General features: G+C 45.3%; 1 protein-coding gene across 1 annotated transcript in view; it reads right to left on the bottom strand.

Moving 5' to 3' along the window:
• Positions 1 to 6,485, bottom strand: part of PHGDH (phosphoglycerate dehydrogenase) — a 31,142-nt gene extending 24,657 nt beyond the window's left edge. The window contains exons 1-2 of the mRNA XM_059058999.2: positions 6,194 to 6,485; positions 143 to 294 (exon numbers count right to left, since the gene is read on the bottom strand). Of these exons, the coding sequence (XP_058914982.1) occupies positions 143 to 294; positions 6,194 to 6,331 (290 nt within the window). The 5' untranslated portion in view covers positions 6,332 to 6,485. The remainder of the gene's footprint in view (positions 1 to 142; positions 295 to 6,193) is intronic.
• Positions 6,486 to 21,150: the final 14,665 nt, after the last annotated feature.

The following is a 21,150-nucleotide window of genomic DNA, read 5'->3' as shown; positions in this document are numbered from 1 at the left end:
TGACCCCCTGTCTGGACTTGGCCTGGAGCGGGCAGCCTCCTGGAAGTCCTTCCAACTCGGACCCAGCTTTCACTACAGGTGCTTCCTCCTCCGCACGGTCAGTCGCCACACACCCCACCACCCCACCACTTCCACGACTTACTTCATGACCAGGATGCCCTTCCTTGTTGCAGCCTCCAGATCCACATTGTCCACACCCGTGCCAGCCCGGCCCACCACCTGCAGCTTCTTGGTCGCGTTGATGACATCAGAGGTCACCTTGGTGGCCGAGCGGACAATAAGGCCTTCGCAGTCCTGAGGCAGAAGGAGAAACACCTGGATCCACAGAGTTGGTCTTTGAGACCTCCTAAAGCCCTTCTGTCCAAAGTGGGAGTTCCTGCAGGCTGGCTGACTTTGGATACACTCAAGGAAAGGAAGGCATGTTTACGCTCACACATCTGAAATCCCCCGCTATCACTCAGGCTTGGGGTCACATCCAAGCTCCAGCCCTGACAAGCTATGACTGAGCTTCGGCCTCCTCAAGTGTGTGAGGAAGAAATGAGACAGGAAGGTACAACGCCTGGCATGATATCTGGCCCCGCTCAATGGACATCACTTCCTCCACTGGACACGGAGCTACTGATGGGAAAAGGTGCGATTGGATTCTACTTTGTAAGCCCCTATGCCTGGTACACAGAAGGCACTCAATAGATGAATAAACGAAGTGAATAAAAGAAAAAATTGTTAAAAGAAAAACATTTCCTAAAATAGAAACCAAAGAAAGGGGAAGGGGAGAAAATAGTTAAACTTGTCCATAGTTACTTGGAAAACCAGGCAAGATTAGACTAAGACTATACCTATGTGAAAAATCAGACTTTCTGGATTCATCATAGCCATTTTACTTGGGCTAAGCCAGACCCCAGGACAATCTTCCTTAGGCTCATCCAGAATCCAGTGGTATCTTCTACAGAATAAGGATACTGTTGCAAAACACCCAATGAGAATCCCCAGGAAATGGAGCAGGTGAGCAAATACACACTCTGTCCCCAGCTGGCTGTCCCAGGTGGGTGAGAAAGCAGCAAGGGTCACTGCACAAGCAGCAACCTGGGAACCAGGAGGCTGGGGCTCTAGGCCTAGGGCTGGCAATGACAAGTTGGGTCACTGTACCAAGTCATGTCACCCCGAACCCTGGTCTCCTTCTGTAACATAAGAGCATTGGAACCGATGGCCCCTGGGGTCCCTCCCACATCTGATCTGACACCTGTAAGCCACGCTGCATTTCCCCAGTGGAAATGGATCCCATGAGAACCTTTTCTCTTCTCCTCCCACCACACGGATTCTGGAGACAGAGAAAGGCCATGGGCATCTGGCTCCTAGGGCGGGGACCCACACTGTGTTTACTGTGTGCAAGCCCAGAGCCTTGGAACCAGTTTGGACAAGTTACATGCAGAGAGAGCACAGAGTTCTTTTCTCTCCACGGATGGAAGAGGAATGAAGCTTACGCTGCAGCCTATTTAGACCTGGAGGGCTTCTCAACACTGGGATGATTGTTCAAGGGAGGCTGCAGAATTACTTCTCTGGAGGTGTGAATGCTTCATGCATCCTCATTGGCTGGGGGCTGTGCCAGACTGCAGACAGCTGGATGGAGGACCCTTCACAGGCACTCCAAGCCTTTTGTGCCTGTGATTCTGAATAGAATGCTCCTTGAATGCTAGCTCCCAAGCTGCCAGCCCTTCCTCAAACCTTGGGAATCTGCTTCCCACAGGACAGACCCGCTGTAGAAGAGGATGCGGACTCCCCAGGAGTCCACCCTATTCCTGCAGACCCTGAGGACAAGCCCAGAAACAGCAGGGTGTTTTTCTTTAACAAGCACAACCTCTCTCTGTGGAAGGATCTCCCTTACAGAGATTTATCCTGCAGTCTCTCTCTACTTTTCCCTCAAGGGTGTGTCCCAGATTTCTCTGAAGCCAAGAAGTCTGAAGAGCCTCCGGTCAGACCAGCACAGATGTACATGCAGAGCTCACCCATGCCAAGTGGGGATCTGCCTCTGCACACTCCCATTCAGCAGACGCTGGTCCCACACGATCCGAGCATTCCTGTGGCCAGAGTTCACGGGCTTTCAAGACCCTTTACACTCTCAACTACCCCTGTTCCTGCTCATTCAAACACATCATCAATTAATTCATTCAAGGGAATTCCCTGGTGGTCCAGTGGTTAGGACTCTGCACTTCCACTGTTCAATCCCTGGTCGGGGAACTAAGATTCCTTGAGCCACACGGTGTGGCAATAAAAACAAACCAGAATTTATTCAGTCAGCACGCATTTACTGAGATCCTGTGTGCCAACCTACCTACTGCTGATCCCTCAAAACCCCTGCACTCCAGGCCCCGTCCCCTTCTCAGGCCCCAGGTCATCCCTCTGAGACTTGGCTCCCTGCCGTCCACTCCTCTCCTCTGCTTATGCAAACTGCAGTCCTTTGCAAATCCGCCCACATCTTCCCTGCAATGTGCAGCGATTATAACTTTCTTCTGCAGCACCCCAAGGTCCTCTCTGGCACTCCCGCAGTGGGAATCTCAACACTGCACCCACTCTGCTGTCTACTGTTCTCTGCTTTGTGCGTGCTCTATCTGTATAAGAATGCAGGCTGGAACAGGCATTTGCTTACACTTGGGTTTCCTCCCCACTCCCAGTCCCCCAGCTGCTTCAGAGCTGGAAAACAACAGGCCACTGTTCCGCTGGATTTACAGCTGTTCCGGACAAACTATGCAAACTCAGCAGTGGAAACCCATTCACGTTCCTCAAGTTCACACATGCTTCCTTTACCAAGAACAGGCTTGGCCTTGGGGATGATTCTAGCATTGCTCCTGCTTCTGACTTACATGATAGGAGAAGTCAGAGAGACTCTCCAGATCATGTTCCCCAGCTATAGAGAATGCAGGTAGATGCTGTTTGGCACAATATGCGTGATCTTGATTAAGTAGATGGTTATTTAACTTTTGCAAACCAAATCCTACTGTAAAGGCTAGAAATCTGCATTTTAAAAGAGGCTTTCAAAACATGGACTCTTGCATCAAACTTTATTCCCTTCTTTTCCTTTCTTCAAATTCTGAAATAAAGGTGCTTCAGTAAACTAAATGCATTACCAGCATGTGTTTAGAGGATTCTGACCAGCATTGCTAGTTAATGAAACAGAAGAAAATATCAGGACGCAACACATATAGTTAAGGGTATTCTTTCATGAAACTTTAGTGTATGCGTGTACACATGTGTGTGTATAGTGAGTTATAATGTAAAATGAATTTCCTATTGTGGGCCATGGTCAAAGTTTAAAAGCCACTGACACATGCTAAGATTTAAATGTTTCTGCATATTAGGCTTATTTAAGATGTGACATCTGCTGATAGAAGAGGGGTACACAGTCTAAGAGTTTTGTTGAGTTCCAAACAAGATGCTTTATTACTCCAAGCCAGTGTTTTCCAAACTTTTGACTAAGACCCACAGTAAGAAACACATGTTTAAGTTGTGATTTTATACTCACATACCACACACACCGCAAACATGCACATAATTGAAACAAATTTCGTGACACAATACTTAGCCTTACTATCTGCACTGCTCTCTGATATTTCTTATTTTGTTTTTTTTAAATGCTAATCATGACCCATTAAATGTATTTCATTACCCACTAATGAGCTGTGACTTGCTTCAAGTCTGAAAAGCATGGTTCTGGGGGATGATTGTACTTCCTGACCACAGAGTGAGAGAGAATAAATTGTGCCTGCCCAGAGTACCAAGGAGTGGGAAAGGAGGCCAGGCCTGGTTCAGGCAATGGGCTCCAGTTTCTTTCAGTATTAAAAAGGTTTAAACAGGGGAGGGCAGGGGCCACTAACCCAGGCACCTCTCCACGCAGAATAATGAGACAAGTGCGGATATGAGGACCCTCCAGTGGCCCAAGGAGACTAACCAGCAGTCTGAACCTAGTGTTTTTTTACAAAGACAGACATGAAGACTGGGCATTCCCAAAACTCCCAACAATGTAGCCAACAAACACCCCTCCTCTCCTGCCAGGAGTTTTCAGTGCCTTTAAAACATCCTCCAAGTTCCAGCCCCAGATTCCCAGCACCCACCCGGCCAACCTCCCAACACCATGGAAACCCTCCACTAGTGACCAAGGCCTCCCATTCTAGTCAGTTCCACACTTACCACTCCCTCTCAACCCACCCTAACCCCGGGGTACAGAATTTTAATTTCCATAACAAAGCTGGAAAGCCCCAAGTCCAGGCCACTCTTCCCAACCAGGTGGTCTGGTGGAGGTGAGAATCTAGAGAGACCACTCCACTTCCTTCTGGCCACTGCCCAGAGCCAGGGCCATTGATACCATCTGCACAGAAGAGGAGGTGACACGTGTGAGATGCCTGTTTCCCACCCAGTCCTAGGGTAATCCAAGGATCACGTCCCGAGCCCTTGGCCCCCACCGAGTCCAGTCTGATCACCCGCTTCTCTCCATTTGCAACGCAGTGGAGCAGGCAAAGGCTAGGCTGCATTTAGCACTCAAGTACTATGTCATCTGGTCACTTGTCTCACCGTGTGTTGGCCAGGCTCCTAACTAGCTGACAAGCTTCTTTAAGACGGGGACCAGGGACTTCCCTGGTGGCGCAGTGGTTAAGAATCCACCTGCCAATGCAGGGGACGCGGGTTCGAGCCCTGGTCCAGGATGATGCCACATGCCGCGGACAACTAAACCCGTGCACCACAAACTGCTGAGTCTGCGTGCCACAGCTACTGAAGCCCGCGATCCACAACAAGAGAAGCCACGCAGTAAGAAGCCGGAGCACCACAACGAAGAGCAGCTCCCTCTGGCCGTAACTAGAGGAAGCCCACACGGAGAAAGGAAGACCCAACGCAGGCAAAAAAAAAAAAAAAAAAGACAGAGACCAGTCAGAAACTTCTCTGTGTACAAGCCAGAGGCAGAATACAATACCACGGGGTGGGGGAAGAGCGGCAGGGGTTCCATGGAGAAACACAGCAGGAGATACAATGGCAGTTATGAAGACCATGCGATTGCCTCACAGCTAAAGCAACAGTAGCCACCTCTGTGGTTTGATTTAAGGGACTCTGGAGAGGGTGGATCCGCGCTGAGACTGGTTGAAGTTGGTAGGAGGCTACACTGCAGGGTGTGGGAGTTCGGGGGCAGGGAAGAATACATCCGGACGGGTCGGGTAGAGACACCTGGGCGCTGGGCACAGTACAGAAGTAAGAAGTGCAGAAACTGGAGTGAAGAGTTCACGAAATAAATGTTATAAGGCAGGAAGAGGCCACCAAACCTCGCAGGATTTTTACAAACAAGTTAGAGAAAGATCTGAAGTAAACTGCACAAACGGTGATAACGTTCCTGAGAAAGATCTGCTAGGAAATATACGTTTCCTGGGGGCTTTGGGATCGGAATCTCGTCCGATCTGGCCATTCCTGACCCCGCCGAGCCCACTGGCGGAGACTAAGCCTGGACAGAGGCGGCCGAGGCGACTGCCGCGTGGCCGGCGCGGAGATCTCGGGCGCCCCCGGCCCGCCCCTCTTTCCTCCGAGCGCTCCCAGGCTGCAGAGGGGCGGTGAAAACTCTCCGCAGTCTTGCATCAGATGAAAGGCGTGTATGGCGTTTGCCTCTCCAGCCGGGCCGTCTTCCCTGCAGCTTCTCCAGCAGCCACGGAACAGGCTGGGACTCCGCCGGGGCCCCCCCAGGGAAAGCAGGACTTGGCTGGGCGAGCCAGGGCTTGGCTGGGGAAGGATCGCCGGTCCCTGGGCTCCAAGCAGGGAAGCCACTTTGGCGCCCCTCCCCCGGAGTCCCCGCGCGAGGTGGGGAGAGGCGGCGCCGGGCTGCCAGGGCCACTGCGCGCAGCGGCCCTGGGAAGCCGCGCTGGCATCCCGCGGGCAGCCTGCAGGACCAGCTGAAGCAGCCAGCGCTTTGCAATGCTGGCGGGAGGCACGCCAACGTGAAACACGCGGTTGCAAACGGAACGGAAAGTTTGCATCCTGCAGCTTGCCGCCCTTTGTTCCTCCCTCCTCCTTCTCCCTCCCCCCTTCCCAGCCCCCAATCTCGAGAGACCCCAAGACTGACACCAACGATGGGGGTGAGGGTGGGGCACGCTGGGCCGGAATTAGTCAGCCAGTGTCCGTGGAGGGTGCCTCGCAGCCCTAGTCTGTCTCCCGCTCGCCTAACCTGCAGCTCGGCTATCAGCTCCTCTTTGCTCAGGTTCTGCTTTTCCACCACCTGCAGCCCTCCATCTTGCAGGATCTTCCGGCAGCAAGGGTCCAGGCTATCACTGATAAGCACTTTCCGTAGATTTGCAAAGGCCATTGCTGGAGTCGGCTTCGGAATCGGCAGCTCTCCCTGGGCAGAAACACCTAAACGGAGAAGCTGCTGTTCCGGCAGGCTGGCTCTTGTAACTGGGCAGGATTCGCGATCTCCCGCTCCCCCTTATCTCCCACTCCTGCTCCTACCTTCTCCTTTTGATTGGACAGAAACGCTCCAACTCTCTGTGACTCCGCCCCCTCCTCGCGGTTCGGAGCTTTCAGATCCCCGCCCACCATATTATTCTCCCGAGATGAATTTCTCAATCTCAGCCAAAGCATTTCTCTACACCTGGTGAGTATATAGAAGCACAATTTACGCTGAGTAGCTGATTCATATCTGACATAAACTGAGAAATATTCTTTCTCATCGTGAGAGAAATGTTTCATCTTCATTCTTTCCTCCTAAGGATCCTTTCACTGATTCCTTAACAAGCATTTATTGAATGCAACGACTATGTGCAAGGCACGGTGCTGGATGCTGAAGAGGCTTGAACATCAAAAAGACATAGCCCCTTTCCTCTGGTGGCCTAATGTCCGAGGGTACCAAAGACACAGACACAGAAAGTTAAATATTAAAAAGCAGTGGGAAACCGTTTCTGAGACCTAACAAAGCAGTGATTACTTCCAAATGAATGATGCAATGAGAATTATGAGCTTGAAAGAGAGCAAGGGCCTGGTGCATTTGGACCAGCCAAAATGTTTGTTCAGGTTCAATATTCTCCTCTTCCTCTACTTCCTCTCTGATTATTAAAAAAAAAAAAAAAAAAAAAGAAGAAAAGGAAAATGAGATGTCAGTCTGGCCTAATTTATATATTGACCAAGGAGGCACTTCCCAGCTCTTAACTCCTTTATGTTGAAACCCCACAGCAAACATGCTCTCCCATGCCCCACCTTGTCAAATATTGGAAAATTCCATTTGGGATTATTTAAGGCCACCTAGGATCGGGGATGCTCATAGATGAATTAGAATTCAGTGTTTTAGGGCTTCCCTGGTGGCTCAGTGGTTGAGAATCCGCCTGCCGATGCAGGGGACACGGGATCGTGCCGCGGTCTGGGAAGATCCCACATACCGCGGAGCGGCTGGGCCCGTGAGCCATGGCCGCTGAGCCTGCGCGTCCAGAGCCTGTGCTCCACAACGGGAGAGGCCACAACAGTGAGAGGCCCGCGTACCACAAAAAAAAAAAGAATTCAGTGTTTTAGACATATGTGGCCCAGTTAACCGCTGTGTTCTGCTGTCCTGCACCATTAACAAAACTCAAGTGCTAGATCCTTATCATATAGAACTATGCAATGTCAATATTCTGACATAACGAAACTTTGGACAGATAATTCCTAGGCACAAATCAGAAGTTAGACCAAATGCTCCCAGTGGGAAAGGAGATAATTTGGCTATCCTGTTTACTGGTTTGTATGATTTCTTGGTCCTACATTCCAGCACTCGTGAGTATTCCATTTCTCTTCCTCTCAGGAGATGCCCAGCAGCCCTGGGGGTCCTGGGAGCAGACGGTAGGCGTGGCCCCAGAGGCTAACCAAGCGACTTGGGAAGCACCCATTTTGGTTACCACTTTCACTCACCTGCTTCCAGGACTCACCCTCTGATTTCATTCAGTGTAGAATCTAAAGCCCACTTCTCTATAGGGTAACCCCACCCCCTTACCCCAAGTCAAACTTCTCAGATGGTGTTGAACTCACAACCAGAGGCCCTTCACACCTGTCACCTGGGTATTACTTTCTTTCTTTATTATTTATGCCCCACCTAGTTTCAAAATGACACACAAAAGATACTTCTAAGACCATTAAGAAAATAGTTAACAGATAAGATTCCATTTCCAGGTAGAAGGGAGGGTGTGTAAAGATTTCTACCCTAAGCAAGTCAGAAATGTTCCTCTTAAATTTCTATAGCATTGTCCTCAAGTTATCTCACAGTGCCTTGTACAATATATATGTGAACATTTCCCCCCAGGATCAGAGATACAACTTTATATCCCTCTAATAGTGCCTCACACAGTGCTTTCCATATTGGAGATTCAGAAGACGTGTCATTCAAAATTAATTTATCGAGCACCTACTATGTGCCAGGTACTGTGGCTTAACACACGGGGTGTGGTGATGCACAAGTCGCATCCCTTTTCCCAGAAAAACAACATTTAAAGTGTAGCATTTGAAGGATAAATACAGAGGTGCTAAAGTGCTTTGGGAGCAAGAAGGAGACCCCTCAGCACAAACTAGAGGCAGCAGGAAGGATTCTAGAAAGGTTGCCTTTGAGCTGACACTTCGGTGTTCATTGAGGGCAGCCACTCTGAGAGGCCCAGGGATACAGAGATGAGTACAACCTATTCTGCCTTCAAGCCGCTCATGGTCAGTCGCCTACTCTTGAAAGCATATAGGATGTACAGAATGAGAAACAGCCAAGTAGAGGAGAAATAACATTTACAAAAGCCTGGAGACGTGAAGAATTACAAGATGTTCGTAATGGCTTCTCCAGGGACACTAGCAGTGGGCGGTGCCAGGGAGCAGATGAGACTGCAGAGGGGCCAGGAGTGAAAAGCCTTGTCCTGAGAAGAGGTTTAAACTTGACTGGAAAGGTAGTACAGAGGTGCTGAGCCAATTTTTAGAAGGGATATGATTAAATGAGCTGTGGCTGAGCTGAGCCTTGATACTGTTAATGTAGATAATATCCCTCCCCAACCCACCCACCCCGACCCCTCACCCCATCTCCAACTTCTATTGTAAGTTGCAGGGTTTTCTTCTTTTTTTTTTTTTTTTTTTTTTTCCTGGTACGTGGGCCTCACTGCTGTGGCCTCTCTGTTACGGAGCACAGGCTCCAGACGCATAGGCCCAGTGGCCATGGCTCACAGGCCCAGCCGCTCTGCGGTATGTGGGATCCTCCCGGACCGGGGCACGAACCCGTGTCCCCTGCATCGGCAGGCAGACTCTCAACCACTGCGCCACCAGGGAAGCCCAAGGGTTTTCTTTTATAATGTTGGGTTGAGTGGGGCAAATGTTTTCTCTCTCTCTCTCTCTGTGTTATTGCCTCCATCTGTAAAACAGGAACTTTGGCCCTCTTGGAAGTATTAGGAAAAGAGTTCCGCCTTTCTCTCCAGACCCCTCACTCCCTCCCTTCCCCTGACCTCAGCCCCTTGGGAAGAGAGCCTGATCTGATTCTGAGTCTGGGGGAAAGGTTGAGTGTGAGCCCAGGTCAGCCCTTTCTTGGCTCTCTCTCTTGGAGCTGGAAGCCCACAAAATAACGTGCACTCTCCTGCTTCCTTGCGTGTGTTGAACCCCCCAACGCAGGCCCCACTCCACGCACTTGAGGGTGCAGGAGCTCCAGCCGCCGAGCTGCTCTGCCTGTGTATGATAAGGTCCATGGGAGAGGGTAAGCCGGAAATAGGAATCCCATTTTTCTACTTGGAGCCCAGCTGCGATCTCCAAACTCACCTTGGGAATAATAAGACAGATATTTTGAGAGTTAGACGATGAATTGTCATCTGTAGAATATGCACATCTGGATTTGAATTCCAGCTTCTCAAATTACTGATTATGTGACTATGGGCAAATTACATTGCCTCTGAAAGACTTAGTTTTCTTCTCTGTAACATGAGACTAGCACCAGGATAGTGCTTCTTTCACAAGATTGTTGTGAGGATTAAATAAGGCAGAGCACACACATGACTGCTTGGCTTTCATTCATTCAGTCAGTCAATATATATTTACTGGGAAACTGAAAGCCAGGCACTGCTGAAGGTGCTGGGAATGAAGCTTTGAATGAGACAAACACAACCTCTGCCCTCATGGAGCTTAGGTTGAAGAGAGAAAATAAGTAAATAAATAGATGAAAAATTTTAAAAGATAACCTCAGGGTGTAAGTACAATGAAGAATATGAAACCGAGTGACATGATAGAGGATTGGGGTGAGGGGACATCTATTTTAGTCATTATGATCAGGGACGGTCTTTCCAAGAAGATGATATTTGGGTTGAGACTGAAATAAGAAGTCAATTATCCAAAGAAATCAGGAAAGAGAATTATAGACAGAGTGAAAAGCAGAACAAGTCAAGGAGCACTCGAGGGTCTTGCCCACCGATATTTCGGTCGCTCTTACTGTGTGCCAGGCACAATGCCAGGCTCTGGGATAACGATACTGAGCAAGTCACACGAGGCCCCTGCCCTCAGGGAACTCACAGGCCAGTGTGTGAGAGTGTGTGCTGCATATTTGGTCTGTATTGGACAGTCAGGAAAGCCTCTGAGGAGGCAGCACTGAAACTGAGATCTGAAAGTGGAGCAAGAGACCTGGAGAACATCTGGGGGAAAGAGAACAGTAAGAACCAAGTCACTCAGGTGGGAAAGAGCATGGCTTTTTTTAGGAACTGACAGAAGGTCTGAACACCTGTCATGTAGGGAGAGCAAGGGGGAATGGGGCCCGAGATGAGGTGGGGAGGTCGGCAGGGGGCCAGACCATTCAGGCCATGGGAATAGTCTGGACTTTTGTGGATGCAAAGAATACCATTTAAACGGGCCTGAGGGGAAACAGGGATCACTCAGGTCTCTGAAAAGATCAAGTGCAGACAGAAATGAGTTCAAATGGTCTCACTGGTAATCTGTGTCTCTCTCCTGTCTCTGTTTGCCTCGGGGGTTTGCTTCATTTCCAGAAAGGCAAGATGTGGCATAAATGTCACCAGAGAGTGAAGAATAGAATATTCAGCTGTATACTCTAGCAGCTTAGCATCCTGGAAGACTGCACTAGCCTTCCAATGGTTGCTGCAAAACGTCCAGACCTGCTCCTCATCGGGCCAACTTGGAACATGTATCTGTCCCTGAACCATTCACTGTGGCCAGAGGAAGGGACTTGCTGACTGGCCAGTCCTAGAGAAAGCACTCACTTCAGATCTAGGAAGAGGGTTTGTTCCATCGGAAGTGTACACTAACAGTGTGAGAAAAGTGGGTCCCCCCTAAAAAATTCAGGGTGCTGAACCAAAAGAAGGGGAGTGGGGACTGGAGGACAGGCTGGCGATACCTCCAATCGTTGACCACGACACCATGGTAAGGAGTTTGGATTTTATTCCAACTAGGACGGGAAACGAAGGATTAGTCAATAAGAAGGGGCAGGTATTATCTAAGTTTTAAAATGATCACTCTATTTTAACACACAAAAAAGCCCCTTTTTACAGTGTTGTTTTGATGATGATTGATGATGATAGCAATAAATACAAAGATGATAATGATTAGAAGAGAAGTGGGTCCCTTGTTTGGCACGTGAAGCCACTCAGTAAGGTACACACAGAACTTGAAAAGGCAACTCGCTGTCAGTGAAACTAATAAGAATTAATGACTAATGGATGAATTTAATCACCTGAGAAAGTAAACCATCCTGAGAGAAGGTAAATGCCTGAAATAGGAGTTTGGGGAACCACCAGATCAAATGAAGGCAAGGAGAATACTATTTCATCCAAATACAATTGAACGTTAAGGGGGAAAAAAACTCAATATAATCAATTGTATTATAATTTTTCTGAAAGGAATATGTTAATAGAAAGGCCATTCTGCTTGTTCAAAAGGGTGATTCGAGGCAAGTCTTGGCTTTTACCCAGCACTATTCCAGGAGAACAAGAGGAAAACAGTGCATGTGACAGACAGGAGTGCCGAGGTCATTAGTAAGGTGTACTCTGATGTGGTACAGAGAGAATTCATCAGAGAGTATCATAGTCTGTATAAAAATACCCCTGCTGACTATGCAACTCTTTTTCTTACCATTTTGCTGAACAATTATTTTATTTTCCAGATACCCTGATGCCAGTAAGGGGCCCCTGGGTGGATCTGTTTCTCAGCAGATCCCATCATCTTTGAGTCCTGTAGCAAAAGGAGAAACAGGCAGAAGCTAAAAGGCTGTTTTATGAAGGGAGCCTGTCACCAGGGGAAAGCTATGAGTGACAGGTGCAAGGGAACTGGTATGACAGTCACTAGGCAGGCAATCCCCGTTCACGAGCACAGGAGCTTTCGGGTTTATGCTCTGGTCTCTTGTGAGTTAGGCTGGCAAGAATCTCTGAAACTCTGATCAATACTAGGGACTTTGATGAAATCAAATTTTTAAACTTATTGACCCAAGAATGAACCCTGAGCTACTACCTTGGGAGTCTAGTAGCCAGAGAGCTTCCTTCTGCTATCTCAAGCTCTCCCCTCTTTACCTTTAACTGCAATGTCTCGAAACCTCTTTAGGTCACTGAACTCTACAAGAATCTGATGAGAGCTACAAACCCTCTCACCTCCTAAATTGTGCAGACAGTTTTGGGGACTAATGAGCCTCCTGAAGCCTATTCATAAGGCTTACAGTATTCCATGAACCTCTTGCTAACGTTAAAAAAACAAAATTCAACCAAATAAACTTGAAGATCTAATTGCCTTTATTCAACGTCGTACGAATGAGCGATATCCCATCTAACAACTAGAAGGGTTCTCCTGAGGGGTGCAAAATGGAAGGCTTTCATAGAAAAGAGAGTGGGGCAAGGAAGTCATTAGCAAAAGAAAAGAAAAGTTTATTTGGGGTCAGGATATCTTCTTTTGGGGACCAGCAATAATCTTTATCACATACATTGCCTCTTCTTGGGGAGGGAGAGGGAGATGGAGAGGGCCCACAGGACAGATTACCTCGTTGGTGCTGCCCAGAACCTGGTACCAAACTGGTTGGTTAAGATTACGTTTCTAGGGAAGGTCGAAACTGTTATTAAGTCATATATTAAGTCTAGGTTTGGTATCATGGGCTTTAACACACTGATGCCATTTGGGGCCCGTGGTTTTCTCTTTAACATAAGAAACCCATACTTTACATGGGTGAGACATGGTAATAAAATGCAAAATAGCCACAGTAATAATACAAATATTTATTGATCATTTTTAAGTGCCAGATAAATATAATTCAGTAAATCCTCAGAGTAACCCTATGGAGTAGGCACCACTATTCTCATTTTATAAATGATAAATCTGAGACACATTGCTGTGTTTTCCCCAGCTTTACAATTTAGAGAAGTAAAAATGACTTAAAGTCACAGGACAATAAATTGTAAAGTTGGGATTATAGCATTTCTTTAAATCTCTAGTTAAACTTCTAATTGTGCCATCCTTAAATCTTTCAAAATGAAATTAAAGATCTTTCCACTTCTAGAATACCATATTCAATTTAGAAACAGCAGCACAAAAGCCTTGAATGTTATAACTATTGACTACAGGCAGAAATCAGGGATTCTGTGTTGCCTGAGAACTTGTCCAAGATACCAGTGTTTACCAAGAAATGAGAGTCATAGTGTGGTAGCAGAATAATGGTCCCCCAAGATGTCCACATCCTAAAGACCAGAACCTGTGAATGTTACCTCATATGGCAAAAGGGACTTTGCAGATGTAATTAGGTCAAGGAGTCTGAGTCAGGGAGATGATCCTGGGTTATCTGAGTGGGTGGATCACAAGGGTTCTCATAAGTGGGACCCAGGAAGAGTCAGAGTGAGAGAGAAGCCATGTGATGGCAGCAGCAGAGATTGGAGTGACGTGCTTTGAAAATGGAGGAAGAGACAGCAAGCCAGGAATGCAAGTGGCCTCTGGAAACTAGAAGAGGCAAGGAAACGGATTCTCCCTAGAGCCTCCAGAAGGAGCCAGCCCTGCTGACACCTTGACTTTGGCCCAGTGAAACTGATTTCAGAATTCTGAACTCTAGAACTCTAGGAGAATAAATGTGTGTTGTTTTAAGCCACCAAATGTGTGACAATTTGTTACAGCAACAATAGAAGACTAATATACTTGGAAACCATGCAAAATGAAAAGAACAAAATTTTCTAAAAGAAACAAAATGAAATTCTAAAAGATAGGCAGGGTAGATGGAACATTAATGGTCTCCCTGCCCCGTTGCCTCTAATTAACCAGGGAATTTACATAAAAACAAACAAACATCCTAGGGAGTGCTAGTTAAGCCTAAAGTGAGACAGGATGTATAGGACCAGAGAACTCTCCTCACCTTTCCCTTCCCATTCCTTAATCATCTATTTCCTGGAGTGATTAGCTGATTAAGGGTACCTGAGGCCAGAGATGAAAGAGAAAAGAAATGAAGGGCTGATCATCCCCCAACCAGTTCAAAAAACTGGCTTTTGAACCATTGGAGTGTGGCACTATAGGCAAATCTGAAGGAGCTATTTAAGGGATGTGATCCTGAGTCACAGGGGAAAGGAACTCCCGCGCATTCAGGTGAGAGAGGTGGGAGAGTGGAGGGGTGCACTACCCCCACTCCTCATTCATTCTTTCCACACACACTGTATAACTGAGTAACTACAACATATCCGGCAGTTGTAGGGCCCTAGCTTTCATGGAATTTACTTCTAGTGGAAGTGACAAGCATTAATCAAATAATCACACAGATTTGTTGGGGACATAAATATTCAGTCCATAGCACCCTCCAAAACCTTAGCATTTTCCCCCCAAAACCTGGGCTCCAATGTCAGGCTTCCTCAACATATACTTCAAGCCCAAGAGTCCATAATTCCACAGCTCAGTGCACAGCAGATTTCAGAATCAAATATACATGGATAAGACGAGTTACAAATTCAAAGTCTCAATTTATGCAGTTTACATTGACTGTACTGCAAGGCATTAATCTTTCTTTTTTCCAGGCCCTTCTAATTTTATTTAATTTTATTATTCTTCCAGATAGCAGATTCCCCATTTCTTGCTTCAATAGTAGGGAAAAATTAGCCCAGACTAAGCATTGTTTTGGTCTTCCCTAACAAAGATTAAAAGAAATATCTGAAAGGAGCAAACGGTTCCCAATTAACTTAACCACTTCCCAGAACAACTTGAGAATATATATAGAAACACAATGATAGTCAGCATGCAAGATGGTAAAATTTGCAATGTATAGAAATCAATTAAAATTACCAAGCAAAGAAACAAGAACATGTTACTCACAATGAGGAGAAAGATCAGTCAATGGCAACAACCCAGAACTTGACACAGAGGATAGAATTAAAAGACAAAGACATAAAAACAAGTATCATAACTGTATTCCACATATTCAAAAAACTAAAGGAAAGATTGAACATGTGAAGTATATACATGGATGATATAAAAAGAGTCAAATCAAATTTCTAGAGATGGAAACTACAATGTTTGAGATGGAAAGTCTCAGGATGGAATTAACTGCAGGCTAGACATTGTAGAAGAAAAGACTGGTAAATTTGAAGACATATCAATATAAACTGCTCAAAATGAACTACTACACAGGATACTATGACTGGGAAAATATTAATAGTGAGTAGTTAGAAAACTTCAAGTGGTCTAATATAAATGTTACTGAAGTCCCCAAAGGGGAGGTGAGGGGTCAGGGGAAAGAAAAAACACTTGAAGTAACAATGGCCAAAAAATTTTCCAAGTTTGATGAAACTATAAATCAACACACACACTCAGAAGCTCACTGAACCCCAAGCACAAGATATATGAAGAAAATTACACCAACTCTCACACAATTAAGTTTAAAAAAAACTGACAAAGGGGACTTCCCTGGTGGTGCAGTGGTTAAGAATCCACCTGCCAATGCAGCGGACATGGGTTCGAGCCCTGGTCCGGGAAGATCCCACATGCTGTGGAGCAACTAAGCCTGTGCACCACAACTACTGAGCCTGTGCTCTAGAGCCTGCGAGCCACAACTACTGAAGCCCACGTGCCACAACTACTGAAGCCCATGCCCCTAGAGCCCGTGTTCCACAACGAGAGAAGCCAGTGAGATGAGAAGCCCGCCCACTGCAACGAAGAGTAGCCCCCGCTCGCCGCAACTAGAGAAAGCCTGCATGAAGCAACAAAGACTCAACACAGCCAAAAGTAAATAAATAAATTTATTTTTTTTAAAAAAACTGACAAAGGGAAAAATCTTAAAAGCAGGCAGAGGGGGGAAAAACACATGATGTTATATACAGAGGAACAAAGATAAGAATTATGGCAGACTTTTCCTTAATGCAAGCCAGAAGAAAGTAAAACAGAATATTTAAAGTACTGAAAGGGAAAAAAAAATCTACCTAGAATTTTAAGGCCAGCAAAAACATCTTTCAAAAGTGAAGACAGGGCTTCCCTGGTGGCACAGTGGTTGAGAGTCCGCCTGCCGATGTAGGGGACACGGGTTCGTGCCCTGGTCCGGGAAGATCCCACATGCCGCGGAGCGGCTGGGCCCGTGAGCCATGGCCGCTGAGCCTGTGCGTCCGGAGCCTGTGCTCCGCAATGGGAGAGGCCACAACAGTGAGAGGCCTGTGTACTGCGAAAAAAAAAAAAGAAGACAACATTTTCAGACATACAAAAGTTGAAAAATTAATCACCAGCAAACTTCCACTATAAGAAATATAAAAGGAAGTCCTTCAGGCAGAAGGAAAATGACACCATCTGGATCTACACAAAGGAAATGCTAATTATATGGGTAAATACAATGATGATGCACAAGTTGCCCAAAGTCAGGGAGTGGCAGACCGGGGACTTGAGGGCAGGTCTTTTGACATCAAGGTCAATCTATACCCACTACATCATGCTGCTGTGCATAATACTATGCCATTTATTTAATTAACAAACACTGCTTACACACGTATTCTGTACAAAGTGCTATGCAAGTTTGGCAATATGGAAGACTCCAAGGATAAATAAAATACATGTATGGGACTTCCCTGTCTGTCCAGTGGTTAAGACTCCACACTCCCAATGCCGGGGGCAAGGGTACAATCCCTGGTCGGGTAACTAAGATCCCACATGCAGCACAACATGGCAAAAAAAGAAAACAAACCCCATGCTCTCCTCCCAAAGGAGTTTACATTCTGTCTGGGGAATCAGACATGGAAAGTAAGGGTCTAAGTTTAGGGGAAGGCATGGGAAGTTCTGAGGATAACCTGAGAATGGAGCTCCACCATCAAAATTGTAAATTAGAGTACTTGTATTAGAGTACTTGTACACTTTTAATCAAGAGCAAGACCACTTCATCCTTTAGGCATTACAGGCTCAGGGCTCAGGAACTGTGACAGTCCTAAAACAGTTCTTACTGACAGTTCAAACTGACTCTGACATTAGAAGATTTCTTTTCTTTAATATTTATTTATTTATTTTGGTTGCACTGGGTCTTAGTTGTGGCATGCAGGATCTTCATTGCAGCATGTAGGATCTTTAGTTGCAGCATGTGGACTTCTTAGTTGTGGCATGTGAACTCTTAGTATGGCATGCATGTGGGATCTAGTTCCTTGACCAGGGGTTGAACCCAGGCCTCCTGCATTGGGAGCATGGGATTTTATCCACTGGACCATGAGGGAAGTCCCTGGCATTAGAAGATTTAAATGAAAGCATAACCCCTATTCTTTTATTTGACAAGCATTTATTAAGGGCTTTGTTATGAGCCATAGTAAATGTTGAGGATACAAAAATGTATCATAAGGCACTATGTTAGTATTATCTTCATCATTTCATGCCACGAAAATGGAATGTATCATATGTTTTGTGGCTAGCTCAGAGGAGGACTACCTCACTGGAGGCTAGCATTTCTGGAAGGCTTCATGGAATTTCTGGGCTGTGTCTTTAAGAAGGAATAGGAGAGGATAGGATAGGCAGTGAAGAAGGGTGAGCCTTTCTAGAGGGTTCTAAGCACAAGTATGGAAGGAGCAATGTGCATAGGAAAGTGGTGGGGGGAGAAGGGGAAGGAACCTGGCCTGACTGTAGTAGGCATTATTGTTGGAGAAGAAAAGAGATTAGTTTGGAAAGGTAGGTCATAAAAAAACTTTCTGTATCATGCAGAGGTTTTAAATTTAGAGACTGACACAGTCCTCAGGCTGTTAAGAGAGGGGGAAAAAAAAGACAAGCTAACTGTGAATTCTAGAATCAAGCCCATGATTATATCTTCATTAGCAACTTGCTCAACCATCTGTATAACCAGTAATTAGGCAATGTATATATGCAGATAAGCCATATGTTTCTGTGTTCCCCAGAAGGCAATCTCTTGGGAAATTAGATAGGCAGATAAACTATAAATTGGCAATCTGATAATCAGAAGCTGTCCCAATGACCCCAGATTGAGTTAAACACCTGAGCTGATAGACATTCAGTTTGGTCATATAGTGGCTGTAGGATCTTTGACAGATGTAGCTCATTGTCCTCATGTGAAGAACAGAGTTACTGTGAACATGTCCTGAAAAAAATGGTTGTGTAAATGCTTTGAAAACACACATCCTAAACAACTGTTACTTGTTACTGTTCAGTGATGAGAAATAAGAACCACTATTGTTTTGGATATGTTTGACAAAAAAAGGCAAATGTGTTCAAAGATGACCATTATTTTCTGTTATTCTATAACCATTTCCTTCAACCTGTGTTTCTTGAAGCCATTTTATGTATTGATCTTTGTTTTGCTCCAATATCTCTTCTTGCTTTGCCCATCTGTACAAGGTTATAAAAGGTACCTCAAATACAAGTCAAACAAACAAAAGAGTTGACACATATGACGTGAACATTGATTTATTCATTTATGTATTTGTTTATTCACATTTATGTTCAATTAAAATATGCCAGGAACTATGCAAATAAAAAAAGATACTACATCCTTAAGGAGCTCACAGAGTGTGGGCCACACAGTCAGGTAAATCAGCGACACTGTTACCAAGAAGTGTGGAAAGCACAGATGAGGGTATTCTCATATGCTCTGAGAAATCAGATGGGTTGTCTGAGCTGTGGGGCTGGGCTGAGGAAGCTCCCAAAACCAGGGACACAGAGCTGAATATTGAAAGATTACTGGAGCAATCTACCTAGTAAGTAAATCACACCTTGTGCAGAGGGAAACTGCAAATAGAGCAGTAATATCAGAGTGTAGGATGTGAGGGAGTAGTGATGAGCAGTGACACAAGAGAAAGGACATTGGCCAGGTTAGGAAGAGCCATGCAATCAAAGAGTGTGTATATTATTGACAAAGAGATAGGGAAGCATTGAAGGGATAGACAGTGTGTTCAGGTGGGGGGATTTTATCTGGAACATACATACATGCATGTATGTATGTATATACATGCATATATATATATATATATGCATGTATGTATGACAGATTCTAGGTGTGGAGGTGTTGACAGCATTCAGTTATAAAATACTGTGGAGTCTTTGATCCTACTTGTATTGTCTGGTCTTTTTACTCTCTTCCTGGACCTCCTACTGAATGTCTTTGGACTTTTTCATTGTCTATAATCTTTGTAACATGAGAGTAGGATGAAGAAGAAGATAAATGTGAACATTTTAAGGTACTAAGCCTGTGAATGAGTGAAGTAGCTTTACCACTGACATCCAAATGACTTATGTGGTGGGGTGGACCAAATAGGATAACATATATGGAAGCAGTCTGTGAGCAACAGTGACCACCAAGTGCTAGCTATTATTATTATAATATATATTTTGTGTCTAGATACTTCGGTTAGAGAGATGATGATAACATAGGCAGTATTTCCAATCCATTTGGCCAATCAAAGCGCTATTACAAGTAAATCTGGCAAAACCATGTAGCGAGGCAGGAAATTCACTGAAAGATCATAAACATAGTTCTGTGAACTTCTCTGGCATGAAATGCTGTGCATAGTGATGAGTTTGGTGCAGAAACATAGCAGAGAGCAAAGGGACAGCTTGTAAATTGGAATCTTACCCAAACCTTAAGGGTCAACAGATGTCCAAAAATAATTATCTAGAGAATAGAAAAACTGGCTTGTTGAAGTTTGGGGATATTAATAATGCTCTGTTTCTCCAGTGATCCTTTCCCTCAGGGGAACTGGGAGTGGTTGGCAGCCATCCTCATTACTCACAACTTTGTTCCTGCTGTGGCTGGCAAGATTGGGACGCATCATTAAACACACCATGGTTGGTACAGCAGTAGCAATGAAAGGTTTGGAGAGTCTTCCTCAGGCCACCCCAGGAAGTTAGGTCCATTCAATAGTTAAGAAACATTTACAGAAGGTCTGTATTTGCCTGGCACGTAGTAAGCGCTCAATAAACATTAGTCTCAGATTCTAGCATACAGTAAGTACTGCATAACTATTGTTGTGGAAGGGATCTAGAAACAGACTTACCATGTTCCAGGGCCAGAACTTCTGCTACCACGTGTGCCTTCTAAGGCCACCACAGCAGATACCGCTAGCTAACCATCGATTCTGTTCTTCTCTAGAGTTAGCTGTGATCACATGATTGAATTCTAGCAACAGAATGTAAGCAAAATTGATGAAAACCAATTCCAGTCCTGGCCCTTAAAACCTCCTTCACAGTTTCTGCTTCCCATAATGAGAGAGCAAGATGCTATAGGACCAATTCCCCCACAGAAACAACTATCAGATCTGAAAATAATGCAAAAATCAGCTGTCTCATGGTATTGGAAAGTACTAGATAATGAGTAGTATACTCTTTGCTTGTATCTAGAATATATAAAGAACTCTTACAGCTCATAATAAGAAGACAACCTGATTTTTTTAATATGCAAAAGATTTGAACAGATACTTCACAAAATAAAATATGCAAATAGCCAATAAGCACATGAAAAGATGCTCAACATCACTAGTTGTTAGGACCATGCAAGTGAAAACCCAGATTCTATTACACACCCACTAGAATGGCTAAAATTAAAAATACTGACAGTTCCAAGTATTGATGAGGACCTGGATCAACTAGAACTCTCAGACATTACTGGTGAGAATGAAAGATGGTAGTCATTTTAGTAAACAGTGTGAAATTGAGAATACACTTACCTTATGACCCAGTAATCAAACTCCTAGGTATTTACACAAGAGAAATGAACACACAAGACATACA

Source organism: Kogia breviceps, chromosome 1, assembly GCF_026419965.1.
Source record: "Kogia breviceps isolate mKogBre1 chromosome 1, mKogBre1 haplotype 1, whole genome shotgun sequence".
Lineage (NCBI taxonomy): Eukaryota > Metazoa > Chordata > Mammalia > Artiodactyla > Physeteridae > Kogia > Kogia breviceps.
This window is presented reverse-complemented; position numbering and strand designations above follow the sequence as displayed.